The sequence below is a fragment of the Papio anubis genome, chromosome 6 (assembly GCF_008728515.1).
Source record: "Papio anubis isolate 15944 chromosome 6, Panubis1.0, whole genome shotgun sequence".
NCBI lineage: Eukaryota > Metazoa > Chordata > Mammalia > Primates > Cercopithecidae > Papio > Papio anubis.
Genome location: NC_044981.1, coordinates 135,351,629 through 135,368,626, shown reverse-complemented (window position 1 = coordinate 135,368,626; position 16,998 = coordinate 135,351,629). Strand labels below are relative to the sequence as shown.

Below are 16,998 nucleotides of genomic sequence, written 5' to 3'. Positions count from 1 at the left end.
TCTTGTGTATGGGTGAGGTATGAGACAATATAAGGAGTACAGATTCTGAGAAGAAAAAAGATCTGATAAACGGTTCTCATCATCATCATCTTACTCTTTCTTTTCTTTGCTCCTCTGTTGGTGAATTCTTTGCTCAAATATCTGTTATCAACACTTCACCAAGCAGCAGACCTTAAAAGTGACACAACATGACCCTTCTTCTGTTGATGATTACAAGGAGCTTCAAAGCTTTGAAAATAAAGTTCACTGCTACAGCAGCAGAACCTCATGACAGACAGTGATCCTCAATTTAATTGGAGCAAAAACTCACCTCTCACAGAGAATGCATTGTCTAAAGCCTTCTTCATAACCTCACTTTATCCTATTTGTGCATGAACCCATTCTGGCATTCAAAGAGCTACTTGTTGTTTACATGACATAACTTTAACAAAAACCTCTGTCTCTTTGATCATTTCCAATGTTGAAAGATAGATTGCCATTTTCTACAGGTTACAGAAAGGTAAAGGCATTCTTCTACAGTAAGAAAGCATACTGCTGGTAGCAATCAATATTTTATAATTGGGATGAAAATGCTATTAAGATTCAAAGGCAGCATTTGAAGAGGTCCCTCCTGTTTGTAGTTGGTCAAATATCAGCTATTTCAATACAAGCAATGAGACGCAACAGATGCCGCTAATTACCTCCATTCTGCCTCTACTCAATTCTTCTTACTCCCAGGTGCCTACTCCATCCTCTGAGGGGCAGAAGATAGGCAGATAGATGTGAGGAGGTGCACAGGACCTTGTGCAGCCACCAATCCTGAGAGCAATTGGTCAATACCTTTGAAGCTAGTTAAATTTTTAGTAAACAGTTCTAAACTCTAGCAGATGGTCTATTGGTCCCAGTGGTGCTGTTCAACATCTATATGACTCCATATAAAGATCTAAATTCTTGGAATTGGAGGATTGCTTCTCTCAAGTATATTCTACTTAATATTTTATGATTTTACTCTATAACTAGTGTCTTTTCTCTTAATGGAGAGCTTGGCCTGGTTCTACTTTTCTCCTTTAAAAAAATGACATGAAGGGATAACAATTCATCTCTGACCAAATTAACCAAGTTGGTTAACACTCACCAAGGGCTTGAATATGTTTTCATTTTACAACCAATGAAGCAGATGGTTAACTGAAGTTGTTGCAAGTCATCCAAGGAGAAACTTACAACCCTTATCTACAGAGTAAGCCAGTTATAATTGCAGCTCAGTTTTAATATTTATCTTCTTAGAGCATTATAAAATTATCATTGCAAAAATCTTTTCTAAACGGAACATTTCTGATTTCTAAACATGTTGTTAAACTACTCTTTCTATTTCTGACATTTTTCTGAACACTATGAACGTCAACCTCAAATGGGTAATTATAGAGCACTCCTACAAGAATATTATTTGGTTTTCCTTTATTATGTTTAGTATCTTCCAGATCTTTATATTCCATTCTTTCTCCCTTCCTCTGTTTTTTTTTTAAATTTCTGTTCCCCACCACCTTCCATCTTCTCAAATCATGAATGCCATTTTCTTAATAAAAGATTACTTTAAAGGCTGATGTTCTGCATATATACTCCTAAATTATTTTTACTTTTATTGTTGTATTCCCTAATCAGGCATTGGCATTTGGTTTTTTATAACTCTAAGGAGAATTAAATTTCCTCTTTGGTACAAACATCTATACCCACATTGCTTGGTACTGGAATAGCATTTTCCCAACCCAGAATTGGAGCCCTGAAGGAAATAGTCACCGGGAAGAGTGTGAGCAAAAGAATCAAGGAAATGCATCCTTACAATCTCCTGAGGACATTCCCAAGTTCTACCCTTTCCTCCTGGTGGCCAGATTATTTTGGCTTTTATTTTAAGATGGGAGAGGTCCCATCGTTCTGGCTAACGGATAGACAGTCTATGCATATTTTCCCCTTTAATAGATGTAAAATGAAAATCAGAAAGCTCTTATGCCATTCTTAAGTACAATTTTCCAGGTATCCACTTAAAACATTCACATGACACCAAATTACAAGGCATTTCTTTTTTATCTCTGGTAATCAAGCAAAGTTTGTTTGTTCTTGAATGTTTTAAATTGTATAAACAAGGAATATGAGAGAGTACAGTAATGTATGAACAGGGAATGGCGCCTATGAGACTGATGATGAACTTTCTCTTTGCTTGCTCACAGGAAGCTATCAGATTGTTGCTCCTGTGGGTTGAATTCTGTTCTCTCCTTCTACCCTCCCTATCAAATTCATATATGGAAGTCCTAACCCCCAGTTGCTCAGGATGAAATCTCATTTGGAGACAGGGTATTTAGAGGTAATCAAATTAAAATGAGGGTTGGGTGTGACGGCTCATGCCTGTAATCCCAGCTCTTAGGGAGGCAGAGGTGGGAGAATAGCTTGAGCCTAGGCAGGTCAAATGAGGTTCTTAGGGAGGACCCTAATCTAATATCACTGATATTCTTACAAAAAGGGGGAGTCTGGAAACAGAGAGCTACAGGGAGAAAGGCATGTTGCCATGAAGATGGTCATCTACAAGCCATAGAGGGAGGCCAGGAACATATTCTGTCTTTACAGCCCTCAGAAAGAACCAACCCTACTAACGTCTTGATTCCGGACAGAACTGTGAGACAATTCATTATTTCTGTTGCCTAAGCCACCCAGTTTTTGGTATTTTGTTACAGCTACCCTAGAGAACTAATACAGTTACCTACTTTACTTTTTTTTCTATAAATGAAAGTCAATTTTTGACATACCTTCAACTGTACATTATTGTTGAAGAAATATATACTTATATCTGTATTAATTTCATATTTGATCTCTTAACTTCAGGGAAAAATCTTTGCCATCCCTTAAATGGCAATGTTCTGAATTTCATGAGAAAAAGTCTTATATACCAGAAAAAAGATGTTGAGAATCATCAAAAACAACCTTTCAGTGTAGAACTGGATAAAAGTAGACAAGTAGAAATTACAGGTCTTTTAAAGTCATCCAGTTACTGGTGAAAATAGATCACACAGTTCCCAGTCTCCATATTTTTCTACTATAGCACAGAGCAACTCCTAGCTAGTAGCCAAGGATTTCATATCATTAATTTTTTTTTTTTTTTTACTATTTTGTTATGTTAAAAAATGTTTAAAGTCAGGATAATATAAGACAGATGACAAAAAAATAGTTTACTCCACTGAAACTGTATTCTGCAAAGTCCTAACACATATTCTTAATCAGACTGTTGATATTTTCACTGCTACATGGTAGATATATTTTTGTACCATTTTGAGATAAGCACAGCAATGACAGGTGGGTCAATACCTCAGTCTGTGGAAAGATTAGAATTTTCTTTAGAATTCTGCTGATTCAAGCAGAGGAAATGTTTCAGAAGACAACTTGTGCATTTGCTAATTCTCAATGGTAGTTTTCACAAGTTGCATTGTACATGTTCAGGTAGCTATCAAAGAAAAGTATAATTTAGTTCTAATTAAATTGCTATTTATCTTAAAGCTAATCATTTCTTGATAGATGTTTCTGTCTCTTTTCTTCTCCATTTCTTTATCCTGATTCTATTCTTTTAGAAGACTCATGGTAAATACATTTGGAATCTTCAAATAGCTGACATGAAGGAGAACTTTGACTCTTCTACCCTAAAGGGTATAACTAAGATGAACTGGCTAAAGTTACAATTAAATATATCTCATGTAAAAAAAGAAAAAAGGAAAATCTTTAAACAGAGCTATGATATGATACAATTGGCTGCTGTGAAGTGTCTTCAGGGATAGTCACTGGTGATATTCTAAGCATTAGAACATTGTGGGAAGGGGTGGCTTTGCTATAGACAGACTTCAAGCAATGACTGAATTAGATCAAATGGACCTTAGAGTCTTTTCCATCCTAAAAATTCATGGTTCTATGAACTCAATAGTAATCTCATGGGGCTAATTATTCCCCTCAACTATCACAAGGCTCATTCCTTGACACTCTTGACACCCTTTGCATTTAGTATGCTCTGGAATTTATTTAATTAACATACATTTAGAAGACACAGAGATGAAACACAGAGATCAGTCAAAGCTCGTACATGTCGAGTTAGATACAGTGTTTAGGTCAGAATCTTTTGTCGCTACTCATTTATTGGTATGAAATGGTGTATTTTTTACTATTTGGGAAAGAGTAAAAAATTGTCCTGCAATCATAAAATAAATTTTTTAACAGTCATATTAGTCCTTGGGATTCTTTTCTAATGGGCTAAAAATACATAGTACACCATGAAATAATCAAATACTAACCTCTTTCATTTTTTCCAGTTCATTCTGTAAAGCTTGCTTTGCAATTTCAACTTCTATGAGCTGTTGCCTCAGTTTCTCATTTTCATCTTCTGTTGTTGTTCTCTTTTCTTCCACATTTTCTAATTCATGATGAAGTCTCACAGATACATCCTTTGCAACCTGAATTAAGGTGTTTGTAACAATAAAATATAATTAATGACTATATAATAAGGGCTAAAATTTTATTCCTATTGAATGCATTAAAACCCAATATTTATATAGTGCTTACCATGTGCCAGGCATTATTCTACAAACTATACATATAAGCCATTCGCATATATCAATCATTTAACCCTATAAAAATCCCGTGAGATAGGCACTATTACTCCTGTTTTGTAGATGAGGAAACTGAGTCTCAGAGAGGTCAAGGTCACACAGCTAACGAGTAGACACTGCGGGGCTAAGAGGCCTAGCAATCTGGCTCTAAATTTTGTTCCCTTAACTTCTGCACTACCCTGTGGTAACAAATGTTGCCCTGGATTTTATCACATGTAGAGAAATTTCACAAATCTCCTTTACTTCAACAAAACTATGAGGTAGATGTTTCTATTATAATCTATGTTAAAGAATGAAAAATTGAAGTTTTTACAAGTAGTGGGTTGGGCTTGAATTTCAATCTTATAACTAGAATTCCAGTTGCTTAATGTTAGGAAACATTTTAGTCCTTGCGATTATTACTTTTTGAATGACTGTGCATTTTTGCCTCATGTTTTGAGATTATCCTGGAAATTCTAGCGTTTGGAAGAAAAGTGGAGCAGCCTGGTATAGAGGCTTAGGACACAGGTTGTGATTTTGGACTGAGTGGAGAGTGAGCCTGGCACCTATTAGCTGTTTTTCAGGCCTGGGCACTTAACCTCTGTAAAAGGTGTAGCTTCTGCAGCTGGAAAATGGTGACTGAATAATCCCTACATTGTAGGATTTTTTTCCCTTGAGAATTACATGAAATAATAACGTATGTAACAGTGTTTGCCACAGTGCTTAGTACATACTAAACGCTCAACAAATGTTAAGAAAAAAGTAATACGTCTTTCATAAAATGTTTACACATAGCTTTCTTTAAAGAAAAATTACATGTGATCTTTAAATCTTGATGAAGTTAATGCAATGAACAGTATACTTATTTGGTGCAAGGAGATTAAGTTTGCATTGTCAATGAATCTGCCTACAGTCAGACTGAACTGGAGACCACACCTGTCTAGAAAATGCACTTGAAGGTTGAGATTTTTCCGCTGGAAGAAATTCTGAAGGAGCGACTTCACTTTAAAAAATGAAATTCTTTCATTTACCTCATGCCAAACAGGCTGCAAGTTGGTTAGTTGGGGGGGGTTTTTTTGTTTGTTTTTGTTGTTGTTTTTATTTTCTCAGGGAGTCACCTAAGTGGCAAGTGCAGAAAAGTAGTAGTCCTGGAAGAAGGAGGTGGAGTGGACACTTGCTGAAATAAATCTTAACTCCAGAATCTCCCTAGTGCAGTACCTATTTTGGGTTTCAACTCCCCCAGAGGAGTCCTTTTAGTGGTTCCTGACTGCCCGATTCCACCGGCATTCTCTCAGTAGACAGACTAGGGCAGATCAAAGGCTAGAGCCTGCGCTGTGCCACGCCCTTGCTTCTGCCCAGAAGGGAGCCTTCTTCTCATCACCTCTTGAAGAGCCACCTTGCTCCCAGGAGAGCACACTTAGCTCGTTTGCTGCCAGGCCCTCCACACACTCTGCACTCTTTAGAGCCACCTGCCAGTTCTCTCCCTTCTGAGACCCTAGTATTTTGTGGTTAGCGCTACGAAACTGTGTCCCTAAGGCTCCTTGCCAGTCGCCAGTGAAGACTTCTCAGCCTAAAGAGCCCTTGGCCAAAGTCCCCACCCGCCGCCCCTGCCGCGCGCCACTGAGCCCCCGCGCCGCAGACCTTGAGGTCCTGCTCCAGGCTGCGCAACAGCTCCCCGTCGATTTCCCCGGTCTGGGCGTAGCGGAGCCTTTTGCGCTCGGCTTTGCGGAGGCGGTACTGCAGGATCCGGCAGTTTTTGTTGGCTCTCTCCAACTCGTGGCGCATTTCCTGCAGTTGACAGGCATCCTCCTCGAAGAAAGTGTCCCTCATCTCATCCATCTCGGTTCTCAGCTCATCGATCTCGTTCTAAGGTGGTGACAGGCCGCGTGTCAAAATCAAACTCGCTTCCAGCCCTTTCGACACACACCATGCACACCCCATTCCAATTTCAAATTCTCAGCTTTAATTGCCCTCTCCCCACGAGACAGGAGTGACAAGGAGCTGAGTGTAGAAGAGGAAACTGGGAAAAAAGGCCCACTTTAGGCCCTCTCTCATTCTCTTACTCTACCTCTCTCCAGGAAAAAGTGTGACAAACCATTATAATTAAAGAAAAGGAGGCCCAGATTAGAATTTAAATGAAAACCTCGCGTTACTGAGAGCAGATTCAGTTTCAAATTTGGACAAGGCCTAGGAAACCCCCTCCCTCCTTTCTTGTTCTCCTCCCTCTTCAAGGCTCCCTAACAGGTTAGCAGCCTCTCACCCCCGCCAGGACACGCCCTAATCCTCCCAGGCCCACTCTTCCCATCCCCCAGCCGGATACCCCCACCCTCCTCACCTTCAGAGTCTCGTTTTCCTCTCGCAGCTTCTCCATCTCCTCCTGCATTTCTTCCTGCTCTTGGAGCTGCTGCGGGTGCGGCTGCGACGAAGGGGGCGCTGCCGCTTGCATGCCCCCGCCGCTCGCACTGCCCTCTGCGCTCTGCTGGGGGCCCTCCGCCGCCGCCGCCATTGGGGAGGCGGAGGGGACTGCCAGGGTCTCACAAATGGAAGGGGCACCAGAGACCGGGGAGCTGCGGCTACTGCTGCCGCCGCCGTTCTTAGCGTGCATCTGAGCCGCGGCCGCCGCCGCTGCTGCCCGCTCCTTCTTGAGATGGAACTGGATGAGCTCAGACTGCAGACATCCTTCCTTCCAGTAGCTCCCTCCACTACCGCTGCCGCCCCCCGCAACGCCGCTTCCGGAGTTTCTGCTGCCGGGTCCTGGGGTTTTGCCCGCAGAAGAGGAGGATGGCGAAGGGGAGGCCCCCTCCCCGCCGCTGCCGCCCTTCTGCTGAGCGCGTACGCCTTTCCCTCGCCAGCCCCTGGGCGGCGGCGGCTGGGGAGCGCCCCCCTCCCTTTCCCCGGAGCCGCCGCCGGCTCCTCCTCCTTCCCCGCCCCCTCCTCCCCCTTCTCCTAATGGAAGGGGTTCCCCGAGTTTCGAGGGCACGGACTCTAGCTCCCGAGGCGGCTCCTCGGGCGGTCCGGGCCTCTTGCCGCCCAAAGCGGCCAGGGTCGCGGCTGGGGCTGCTTCAGCACCAGCAGCGGCCTGGACAGCTCCCGGAGCGGCCCCTTTGGGCGCCAGGGGCGTCGCCTTGTCGGCCCCGCCTCCGCCTCCTCGGGCGCCGGCGGGCGGTCCCGTGCGGCTCCCGGTCTTGTTACCCTGCTGTTGCTGCTGCTGCAGCTGCTGCTGCCGAACAGAATTGAGTTTAGTGCCAGCCCCCACTGGGGACCTGGTGGCCGCGATTGTCTGTCGCAGCGAATTGTCCCTCGGTCTAGCGGGTGACTGAGCTCGCTGCTGCTTTCTGCTGCTGCCCTCCGGGTGCAGACGAGCCTCAGTGGCTGCAGCGGCGGGAGGAGCTGCTGCTGTGGGAGGGGCAGCGCCCCCAGTCGGTGGCTGACTCATGGCTAGGAAGAACCTACCAGATGCGATTTGGAATAGCCCATTACTAGATCATCCTCTTCCCTCTTCACCGCCGCCAACCTTCCTTCCTAAGCTGGGGCAGAAACAAAAGGAGAGAAGAACACAACATGTCTGCGTTGTTGCACAGCAAAGGGTGATATTGCTGTACAAGAGAAGCCCTCAGAAAATGATGAGATTTGGATGGCGCTTAGTAGAAGCTTTGACTTTAGGAATAGGACGCAGGGCTGTCTTTAGGAATAGGATGCAGGCATGTCAATTCTCATTTTGCCCAGGGTGGCGCTGTCTCCATCTCACTCCACCTTAGCAAAATGACGGATCTGAAAGCAGCTGAACCTTACATTCTCATGGTAGCAGGCTTTGGAAAGGGTGAGATACAGAGTCAGACAGGAATTGGTGGGAAGGGAGATATAAAAGAAAAGAGATAAAGTCGAAAAGAGGCTTCAGAAAGAAAAGATGTCCATATATTAGAGTTGTCAAATCTCTGCTTTTACAACGTTGGCTTTCCTCACCATCAAATCCATATGTAAAGCCTAGTTTAGTGGAGAAAGTTTTCATTTAATTAGTATTCCCAAGTTCAATTAGAGGAAAAGAGTTATGATGTAGGGCTCCTAGAGAAAATTTTCTACGGATAAATGACACTTTCCTAAGCCGGTTCCAACGTTGTTTTTGGGGAAATGCACCCAATTTCCTTTGTAACAGAACTAAAAGAAAATATAAATAATGAATGCCTTTAAATCAATTCAGTTTCAAGAAAACAACAGCATTAAGAATTGTCTATATGGGTTAGTTATTAGCAACCCCAAAGCTTATCTTTTCCCTTTGGGGAAATAATTTTTAAAATACGTTTGGAAGAGTTGATGGTCAGTTCTGCAGTTTCCTAAGTTTCTGGTGATGAATTTTCCTATGCTCATCCAATTTTGTAGTCCTTATGAATCACTTTAGTTTTAAGTGTAATTGCTAGATAGAAAATATTTTCATTCTTAGCCATCTTCTTACATTGCATATCATAGGCAAAGTTGTACTTTTTAAAGTGCCCATTCCCTCCTATGTAGCCATATTCTGAGACAGAACCCAGAAGGCTGGTGCATCTTCCCTCATAGTGGTAAGATCAATTTCCAGTATATATATTTCCAAGATAAATCCATCACTAGCTTCTTTAATCTGAAAAACAGCAAGCTACTGCCTCATAGGTTCTTCTCCCTAGGGATCCAGGCAGCTAGTCAATTAGTTGCCTTTTCCTTAAAATTATTTCTGTCTAAAGCAGTGAAAGGGCATGACTAGGCATAAATTTCTGCTTTAAAAATATTTGTCCTATACAGAGAGGAGGTTACCCTACTGCCAGTTATTTTACTTGCATAATTCTTGTTAACATCTATTTTTAGCATCACAACTTAGCATGCAGTAATTCCTCATTTTATAAAGAAATATTACCAGAGGATTCCTAATCCACCTTCCTTTCTGTTTCTGGCATCTCCTTCCAACTCACTTTGAAATATAAAGGTGAACAAAGAAGACATCAGGGGAGAAATTTGCCCATCAACTTATTTTCTACATCTTCTCTCCCAGCCACAATAATACTAGAACGTCTGGCCTAGTTTATCATCTTGGGTGACACTAACATGGGCTATCTAACTAATTTATATTGCCAATGCAAACTTATTTTTGTTTTTAATCAGGCAGAATAATTCCAGAACCGAGAAGCCAATGTTTAAACTCAGCCCCCAGACAGCATTAACCCAGGTGAAAGCTTGTGTTCCAGTAACTGGGCTCCACAATCAAAGGTATCCGGCTGCTGTCACGTGGTTCGCACAAAGTGACAAGATGCTGCATCTCTTCAAGGCTTTCCCAGTGAAAATTGCCACCCAACCAACCCCGGCACGACTTAGACCAACACTTTTAATCTCAAGTTTTATCCGCCCGCTGACCCACCCCATCATTCATCCCCAACCCTTTAGAAATCCAGAACTTGCTCACTTCTCAGCAGAGGCGAGGTTTCCAAGTAGTTGAGCAAATCAACAGCACTTTCCTTCTGATATTCCGGGGATCTCAGGGTTTATTATTGTGCTTTTCTTCGCTGAGGGAAGTTCAACTTCATATTATTGTATGCGACTTTCCGGGTGAGCATGACTTTGGGCTCGCTCGCCGCAGTTCCACACCCACTTGATTTCTCCAAACAATGGCGGTAACGTCAAGATTCAGCTGCTCCCAGAGCTGGTGACTTCTCGGAGGTCCGCGGCTGGGCTGGAGCTGCAGCTCTCAGCAGGCTAACACGCGAGGTACCAAGCTGGGCCAGACGCTCCCCAGGAAGTGCAGAGATATTCATGAGCTGACCTCACCGAACTGGGCAGGGGAGAGGGCGGGATTGCAAGGGACGATAGGGTAGAAGTAACCAAAGAGAGGTTACTTTCAAGAGGAAAGAGAAGGCGGCGGGGAGGGGGACGGGGTCCAGGGGTGGGGAGTGGCGGGATAAAGAGACAAAAAGGCCAGAGCCACGCCCGAGATGGAAAATTGGCAGCAGCGCTCAAAGTCCTTGCTCTATTCTCTTATCCCGTACTTGGCAGAGGATTCCAAAACCGCTCGAACACGGATGCACTCGTTTTCTGCAAAGCTTTGTCCTGGATTCCGTCAATCTCCATCAATTATTTACTTGAGCTCCTTTTCCAAGGAGGCGGACTTGAACAGCTTTCCGGGCGTGACTGACGTCTCCTGATGCAGCTGCGAGACGCTGGCGGGCGGCTGATGGGAGTTCTCTTTGTTCACTCACTTTAATTCTCAGTCGAGCTCTCCACGCGGTGCTCCCTCCCCACCCCCAGCCCGGGCGGAGTCAGCAGATGTCGTTTCCACGAATAGATAATGGTTGCCATGATGGGACCCACCGTCCCACAGACAAAGGGTTCTTGCGAAGCCACGACTAATTTAGTGCAAACCGAAATAAATATCGGCCCACAGAGATCCTTTACAGACGGATTTGCCCTCTGTACATTTTCCTGTTTCCTATTCAGTGCCGGTTTCTACCGTGAAAATAAGGAGTAATTGCTGGGATCCATAATCTTTATAGTAGTGCATGCGAACAATAACAGAAAGCAGGAAGAATATATTATATCAGCGTGAAAGGGAATTCAGCGTGAAAGAGGAGTTCAGAACATACGTGTCTTTACAATTTACACTAACCCATACTGTTTCACAGTAATAATATTTTTAAAAGTTAAGTGGAAATTTCTCTTTTTCTTTTCAGTTTCTTTTTTGAGTTGGGGGGGCGGGGGGCACGGGAGCCTCCCTTCTACCTCTAAGAATTTCTTTGTGAGCTTGAGTATGAGAATAAAAGTAAGCTCTGCTTTTGAAAGAGCATTTTACAATTTAATTTGTCTTACATTTATATGGTGATTTTGTAAGTAAAATGAAGAAGATATCTTGAAATAATAATAATTTTTGTGCTAACATGAATTTTAGCTTAAGAGATTTAATTTTCCAAGTGTTGATCTTGCATTAAAAGTGAAATAAAAACAATTTAGAAGTAGTTTGCATAAAAGCAATTATTACAGCAAAATAAAAACATGCTCAAGCTCTGGTGATTGTTATTTTTAGAGACATATAAAACAAGTATGATATCACGACAAAATCATTGATGTTCCAAAATAGGTATTAAAAGCCAATTTTGAGCCTGCCACTGTCCAAGGTGCTGGGATGCAAAGCTGAATCAAGAAATTCCCTGCGCTGGGGACACTCACGCATACTGGTGAAAACTGAGATAATGTCCTTATTTTCTTTCAAATACCTTTGGGAAAAGGAAAAGTGACATCTGTGACATTTATAATAAAAAGCTCACACCTCGACTAGCATACCAAAAATAAAGGAAAAAAAAAAAGCAAGTGAAAATGTAATCACAAGTTGGTTTGAATTTATATTAGGAAATTTCTTATTATGTACCCAAACTTGAGCTGTAATACCCTTAAGAAATATCAAGATGCACATGTCTCATCCAATCAAAATGGATAAAGTAGATACAAATATTTTTCAGTTCAATCTTTACCAATAAAATACTGATATTATAAACATAGTCTAAAGACACAAAATATACATAGTCCTGCTTCTCTAAGAATTTTTACTCTGCTCAGGCATCTATGTTTTGATTTTTTTTTCCTAAAGCAGTATCATTTATTTCAGTGCAAATAGTAACTTTAAAAAGTAAAAGAAAAACTAAAAATGGATTATTATGTATCCTTAAATCAATGTGTCTAAATATTTCATTTTATAATTTAGTATTATGCAATTTTAAGGCTTGAAACTAATAATACAGAATAAGTATAAGCAATATTTAACATGCTTGTTTACCCATAAGTATGCCATAAGAAAAATAACTTTTGAATTGGAGATTTTTCTGATTTATTCCTTTATTTGCTGCTTAAAATTATATTGCTGCAATTAAGCAAAACCTAAAGATGATTATTCAAAGGCTTTTCCAAGATTTACAAAGATTTCAGCAGTATTTTTACTGTGTTTCAGAAGCAGACCGGCCAATCAGCCTTCTAATGTTCGCTTATGATAAGGAGTTATCCCCTTCATAGCACAGCAAAATGTGGATCTTCAATCAAGGGAAGAAGGCTAAAGTCTCAACTTGGAAACCCTTAAGAAATATGTAGTTTAAAATCTCCAACCTTCCATTCTCGTGACTTTACATCACACTATCTTAATTTACATAGCTTTATATTTTGCAAAGCCCTTTCATTTTGTGTGCTCAAAACAAAGTGTGTGAAGTAGATACTATCTTCTCCACTAAACATGGAATAACTGAGTTTCAGAGATGTTGTGACTTCCTCTAGTTAAATTTCATAATCACAACTTAAACTTGGTTCCTCTTCTCCATCAATTGTGCTTATTATATTGGTCTCAAGTGCCTCACCTCTTTTTCATAGCATGTCGTAAAACTCTGCATCTCAAAGCCAGATTTTGCACCTGTATCCTAGTTCAATCTTTTCACCAATGCATAGAATATCTACATTTGGAGATAACATTATCACCTCACTCATATAATTTTTTTTCTTTTTTCCATCTCTTTTCTATTTCTATTTATCTTTTAGTAAAGTAAAACAATATATTCTATATCTATTTTTCTTTCAGTGAAACTATCATTTGATATACTTTACCACTAAACATGGGCTTATTCATTGCTTTATCTTTTCCCTTCACTTCTATAATCATATTTTCTTTCAAAATATCTTATATTCATCATTTCTTCCTTATCTCCTTTGCAATCAACTATCAAAATGCAGACCCTCATAATTCTAGTTTAGACTTACAAATGCTTCCTATGTTAATGATAGGTTTTTTTCTGTCAGATCTGCACTGCTTAATGCTGCCTGTTTACACCTTTATTAAACAACACTTTCCTCATGTCATTCTGTTTTCAGTCATGTCTACATTGTTACATCATATCCAAACTCTTTTTCCTAGACTGCAAGGAACTGTACTGTCCACATTCTATAAGGTGTACTCTCTAATACCTCACTCCCTGTCCTAGTCAGACTTACTGTCTCTTTTTCCCACTAACATCCAGGCTTATTCTGCTTCTGCACCTTTCCTCTTTCTAGTCCCCATACTTGGTATTTCCCTCTTCCTCTCTAGCCACAAATCTGCTCCTATTTTCAGGTTTAGCTTAAGTTTCAAATCTTTCTGTCTCATGAACTTAGGCAAGTTATTTAAACTTTCTGAGCCCCAGTTTTTTTCACTTACTACTTCATTTGTTTATTCATACATGTATGATATATCGTTGACTTTTTGTCATTAATAATACCTAGTTTATGTGATTATTATTATGAAGTGGTGACGTTAATTTTTATCACAGTGCATGGAACATAGTAATCACAACTAATGGTAAGTGATGATTACTACGTGCCTGGCATTGTAGGCTATCAGCATGAAATAACTATTATTGTAGTTATTAATTGTTATCATTAATTTAACCAAATTTTACCATTCTGAATTTCTACAAAACTATGTCACACTATTTAAAAATACTTGGTTAGTCTTGGCTGATGTTATAATTTTTCATCCAGAAAGTAAATATTTTAAGATAATATTTCTGTTTTTCTCATTATCTCCAGCAGAGAATTGGACACATAGAAGCTAGTCAATACAAATTTATTAGTAGAGTCATAACTGAGAAAAGCTGATATGTTTTGGTTCATCTTATTTTTAGGGAGTAACTTAGCTTGGAGATGTGCCATTGTCCTGACCTTTATTGATCTATGTATGCAGTCACACACTGTATTTGTTTTCTGGATGACACTTTAGATAATCATCAATGAATCATAGAGTCCTCGAGCTATAAACATCATGAATCATCTTTTTATCACTAGGCAGGGTGCCCAAACCATATTATATGTTGGGATTAGCCTAATTTCAACTGTCTCAATAAAGGCTATTCTACAATCTCTCTGAGTACATGTACACACATTACAACTTAACTTTATGAGCAATAACTTATGGTTTAATTCATGTATTGGATTAAGGATGTTTTGTGAATGACAGAAATTCCTATTTTATCATGGCTGCCTTAGTTACTCATGCCTTTACTGTTGTATAAATTTGCAGTTAGGCTTTGAATAGGCTTCTATTCAAGACTGTTGAGTAGTATTGAATAACTTCTGTTGCATGACATCTGTAAGTACTCTTGGTAATTCAACCCAAAGTCTAGCCACTCATTATAGCCAACATATTGTTGGATTCCTGATTTCAATCTAAACTCATTCTCACTCTAGTCTTAATCTTAGTGAAAACTTTTAAAAACTATGGTACTTATTATATAAATGCAATATACATATTTAGAATCACCATTAAACTTCCCCCAATATCTCTACTTTAATAACTCAGAATCATTAAATTGTCTATATCTGCGTTTTAATAATCGTTTATCTTACCTATTGTGGATCCTCTTGCTAGTTTCAGAATTCATCACTAATTATTATGCCTTAAAATGAGCACAGTAGATGAAGTTTCATTATGCCAGACCAACAAGGAGGGCATCCTAAGGTACAAACTTTACATTTCTAGTTCCTCTCTTCCCACATGCTGTCTGAAAAAAAGTCAAATAGTCCTCTGCATAGACATAATCTAAGGAAGATCTTAGTAACTGTAAATGGATCTGACAGATATTTGTTATTATTATATACTGTAAATATCTGTTAAGCAAACTTCAAATGTAAGGTCTTGATATTCAGTTGATCGAGTTGTGAAAATGTAAGCAAACTGCCACTTATATGTTATACTTTAATATCTTGCTTTTCTTGTTATTGTTCTTAAATATCAGTAGGATTTAAATTCAACTTGTAGTCACTAAAGTTATGGATATCATAACATGCTACACAAAATAAGAGTACTTTTTTCTGACAGGATGCTAGATTGCTTTGACTTGATTCATTCTTCACCCAGTGATATTTATTATACATAAGTAATTTTTAGGGTCCTTCAAGGAAATACATAGCACATTCAATGTAAAATAATTTGAAAAAGGTTTATTTTACAAAGGGACTACTTCCAAGATGTGGATCAGATGTTGGATAAACCACAACGGAGAGTTCAGTAAACTGAAGTTAAGTACTAGGATGGTGCTATCACCACACTTATACAGAAGAAAAAGACACTATTGACAATGGGATTAAAAAGATGAGAGAACAGAGTGGTCACTGTACCCAGAAAAAGATGTGTAGAGCATGCTGCTTTGAGAAGGGTGATTTCCTATTGGATGACATAGCTAGTCCAAGATTATCTTGCTGTGAGGGATTGAGTGTTACAATTGTCATTACTGCAATTCTCATCCCTGTCTCTGGTGTCCTGCTGGTACTGTCCATTGCTTGGTCCCTTGAAGTCCAGAAGGCTATAGAACCATCTGATGTGGCCCATAAAGGCCACCTCCTGGTTTGAGATTAGATCTTAAGCTGTGAAATGTAAAATATTCAGCGCAATAAACAACAATATGATCGATAATGCAAAGTCTTTAAATTTACAATGTCCCTCACAAACTCATTTTTATATATGGTGGTGATCTAAAAATTTCAGTAAAAGCAGGCATATTGAGTTATTTCTTATAATTCTGGTAATGAATTTTCTCTGTGGATATTTTCATTGGAACTGCACATTAATCAATTGGAGAATTACAATTTTGTGGTATTAAATTTATCTATATATCCACATGGTACGTCTTTTTATTTAATTAGGTTGTCTTTCTAAATATCAATATTTTTTCTCAAAGATCTGGCAATCCTTTGCTAGATTTGTTCCTAGGTGTTTGATATTTTTATGCTGTTGTCAAAGGTGTCTTTTAAAGCACGTTTGTTATTTATTTCTTGTTAGCATATAGAATCACAATGGACTTCTTTGCAATGATCTTATGTCCACTAACCTTGCTTTATTCTTTGATCATCTCTGGTAATTTTCATGAAGATTAATTTTTTTTAATTTTTTTTTTTTATTATTATACTTTAAGTTCTAGGGTACATGTGCATAACATGCAGGTTTGTTACATATGTATACTTGTGCACAAGTATACATATGCTGCACCCATCAACTCGTCAGCACCCATCAACTCGTCATTTACATCAGGTATAACTCCCAATGCAATCCCTCCCCCCTCCCCCCTCCCCATGATAGGCCTCATTCTTAGCAAACTATCACAAGAACAGAAAACCAAACACCGCATGTTCTCACTCATAGGTGGGAACTGAAGATTAATTTTTAAGTAGATAATTATATCATGTGAAAATAATGACATCCATTTCCTCCTTTCCAAATTTTTTGTCTTGAATATATGTTTCTTGTTTTATGGTACTAGCTAGGATCTTTGGTACTATATGTATAGAAATAGTAGCAAATGTCTGTATTAAATGTATTCCCATGCTGCTAATAAAGACACACCTGAGACTGGGTAATTTATAAAGGAAAGAGAGTTTCAAT

General features: G+C 39.7%; 1 protein-coding gene across 1 annotated transcript in view; it reads right to left on the bottom strand.

Moving 5' to 3' along the window:
* The window catches only part of SOGA3 (SOGA family member 3), a 72,811-nt gene extending 61,712 nt beyond the window's left edge, over nt 1–11,099 (bottom strand). The window contains exons 1-4 of the mRNA XM_021937905.2: nt 10,024–11,099; nt 6,931–8,122; nt 6,237–6,461; nt 4,302–4,460 (exon numbers count right to left, since the gene is read on the bottom strand). Of these exons, the coding sequence (XP_021793597.2) occupies nt 4,302–4,460; nt 6,237–6,461; nt 6,931–8,031 (1,485 nt within the window). The 5' untranslated portion in view covers nt 8,032–8,122; nt 10,024–11,099. The remainder of the gene's footprint in view (nt 1–4,301; nt 4,461–6,236; nt 6,462–6,930; nt 8,123–10,023) is intronic.
* Nucleotides 11,100–16,998: the final 5,899 nt, after the last annotated feature.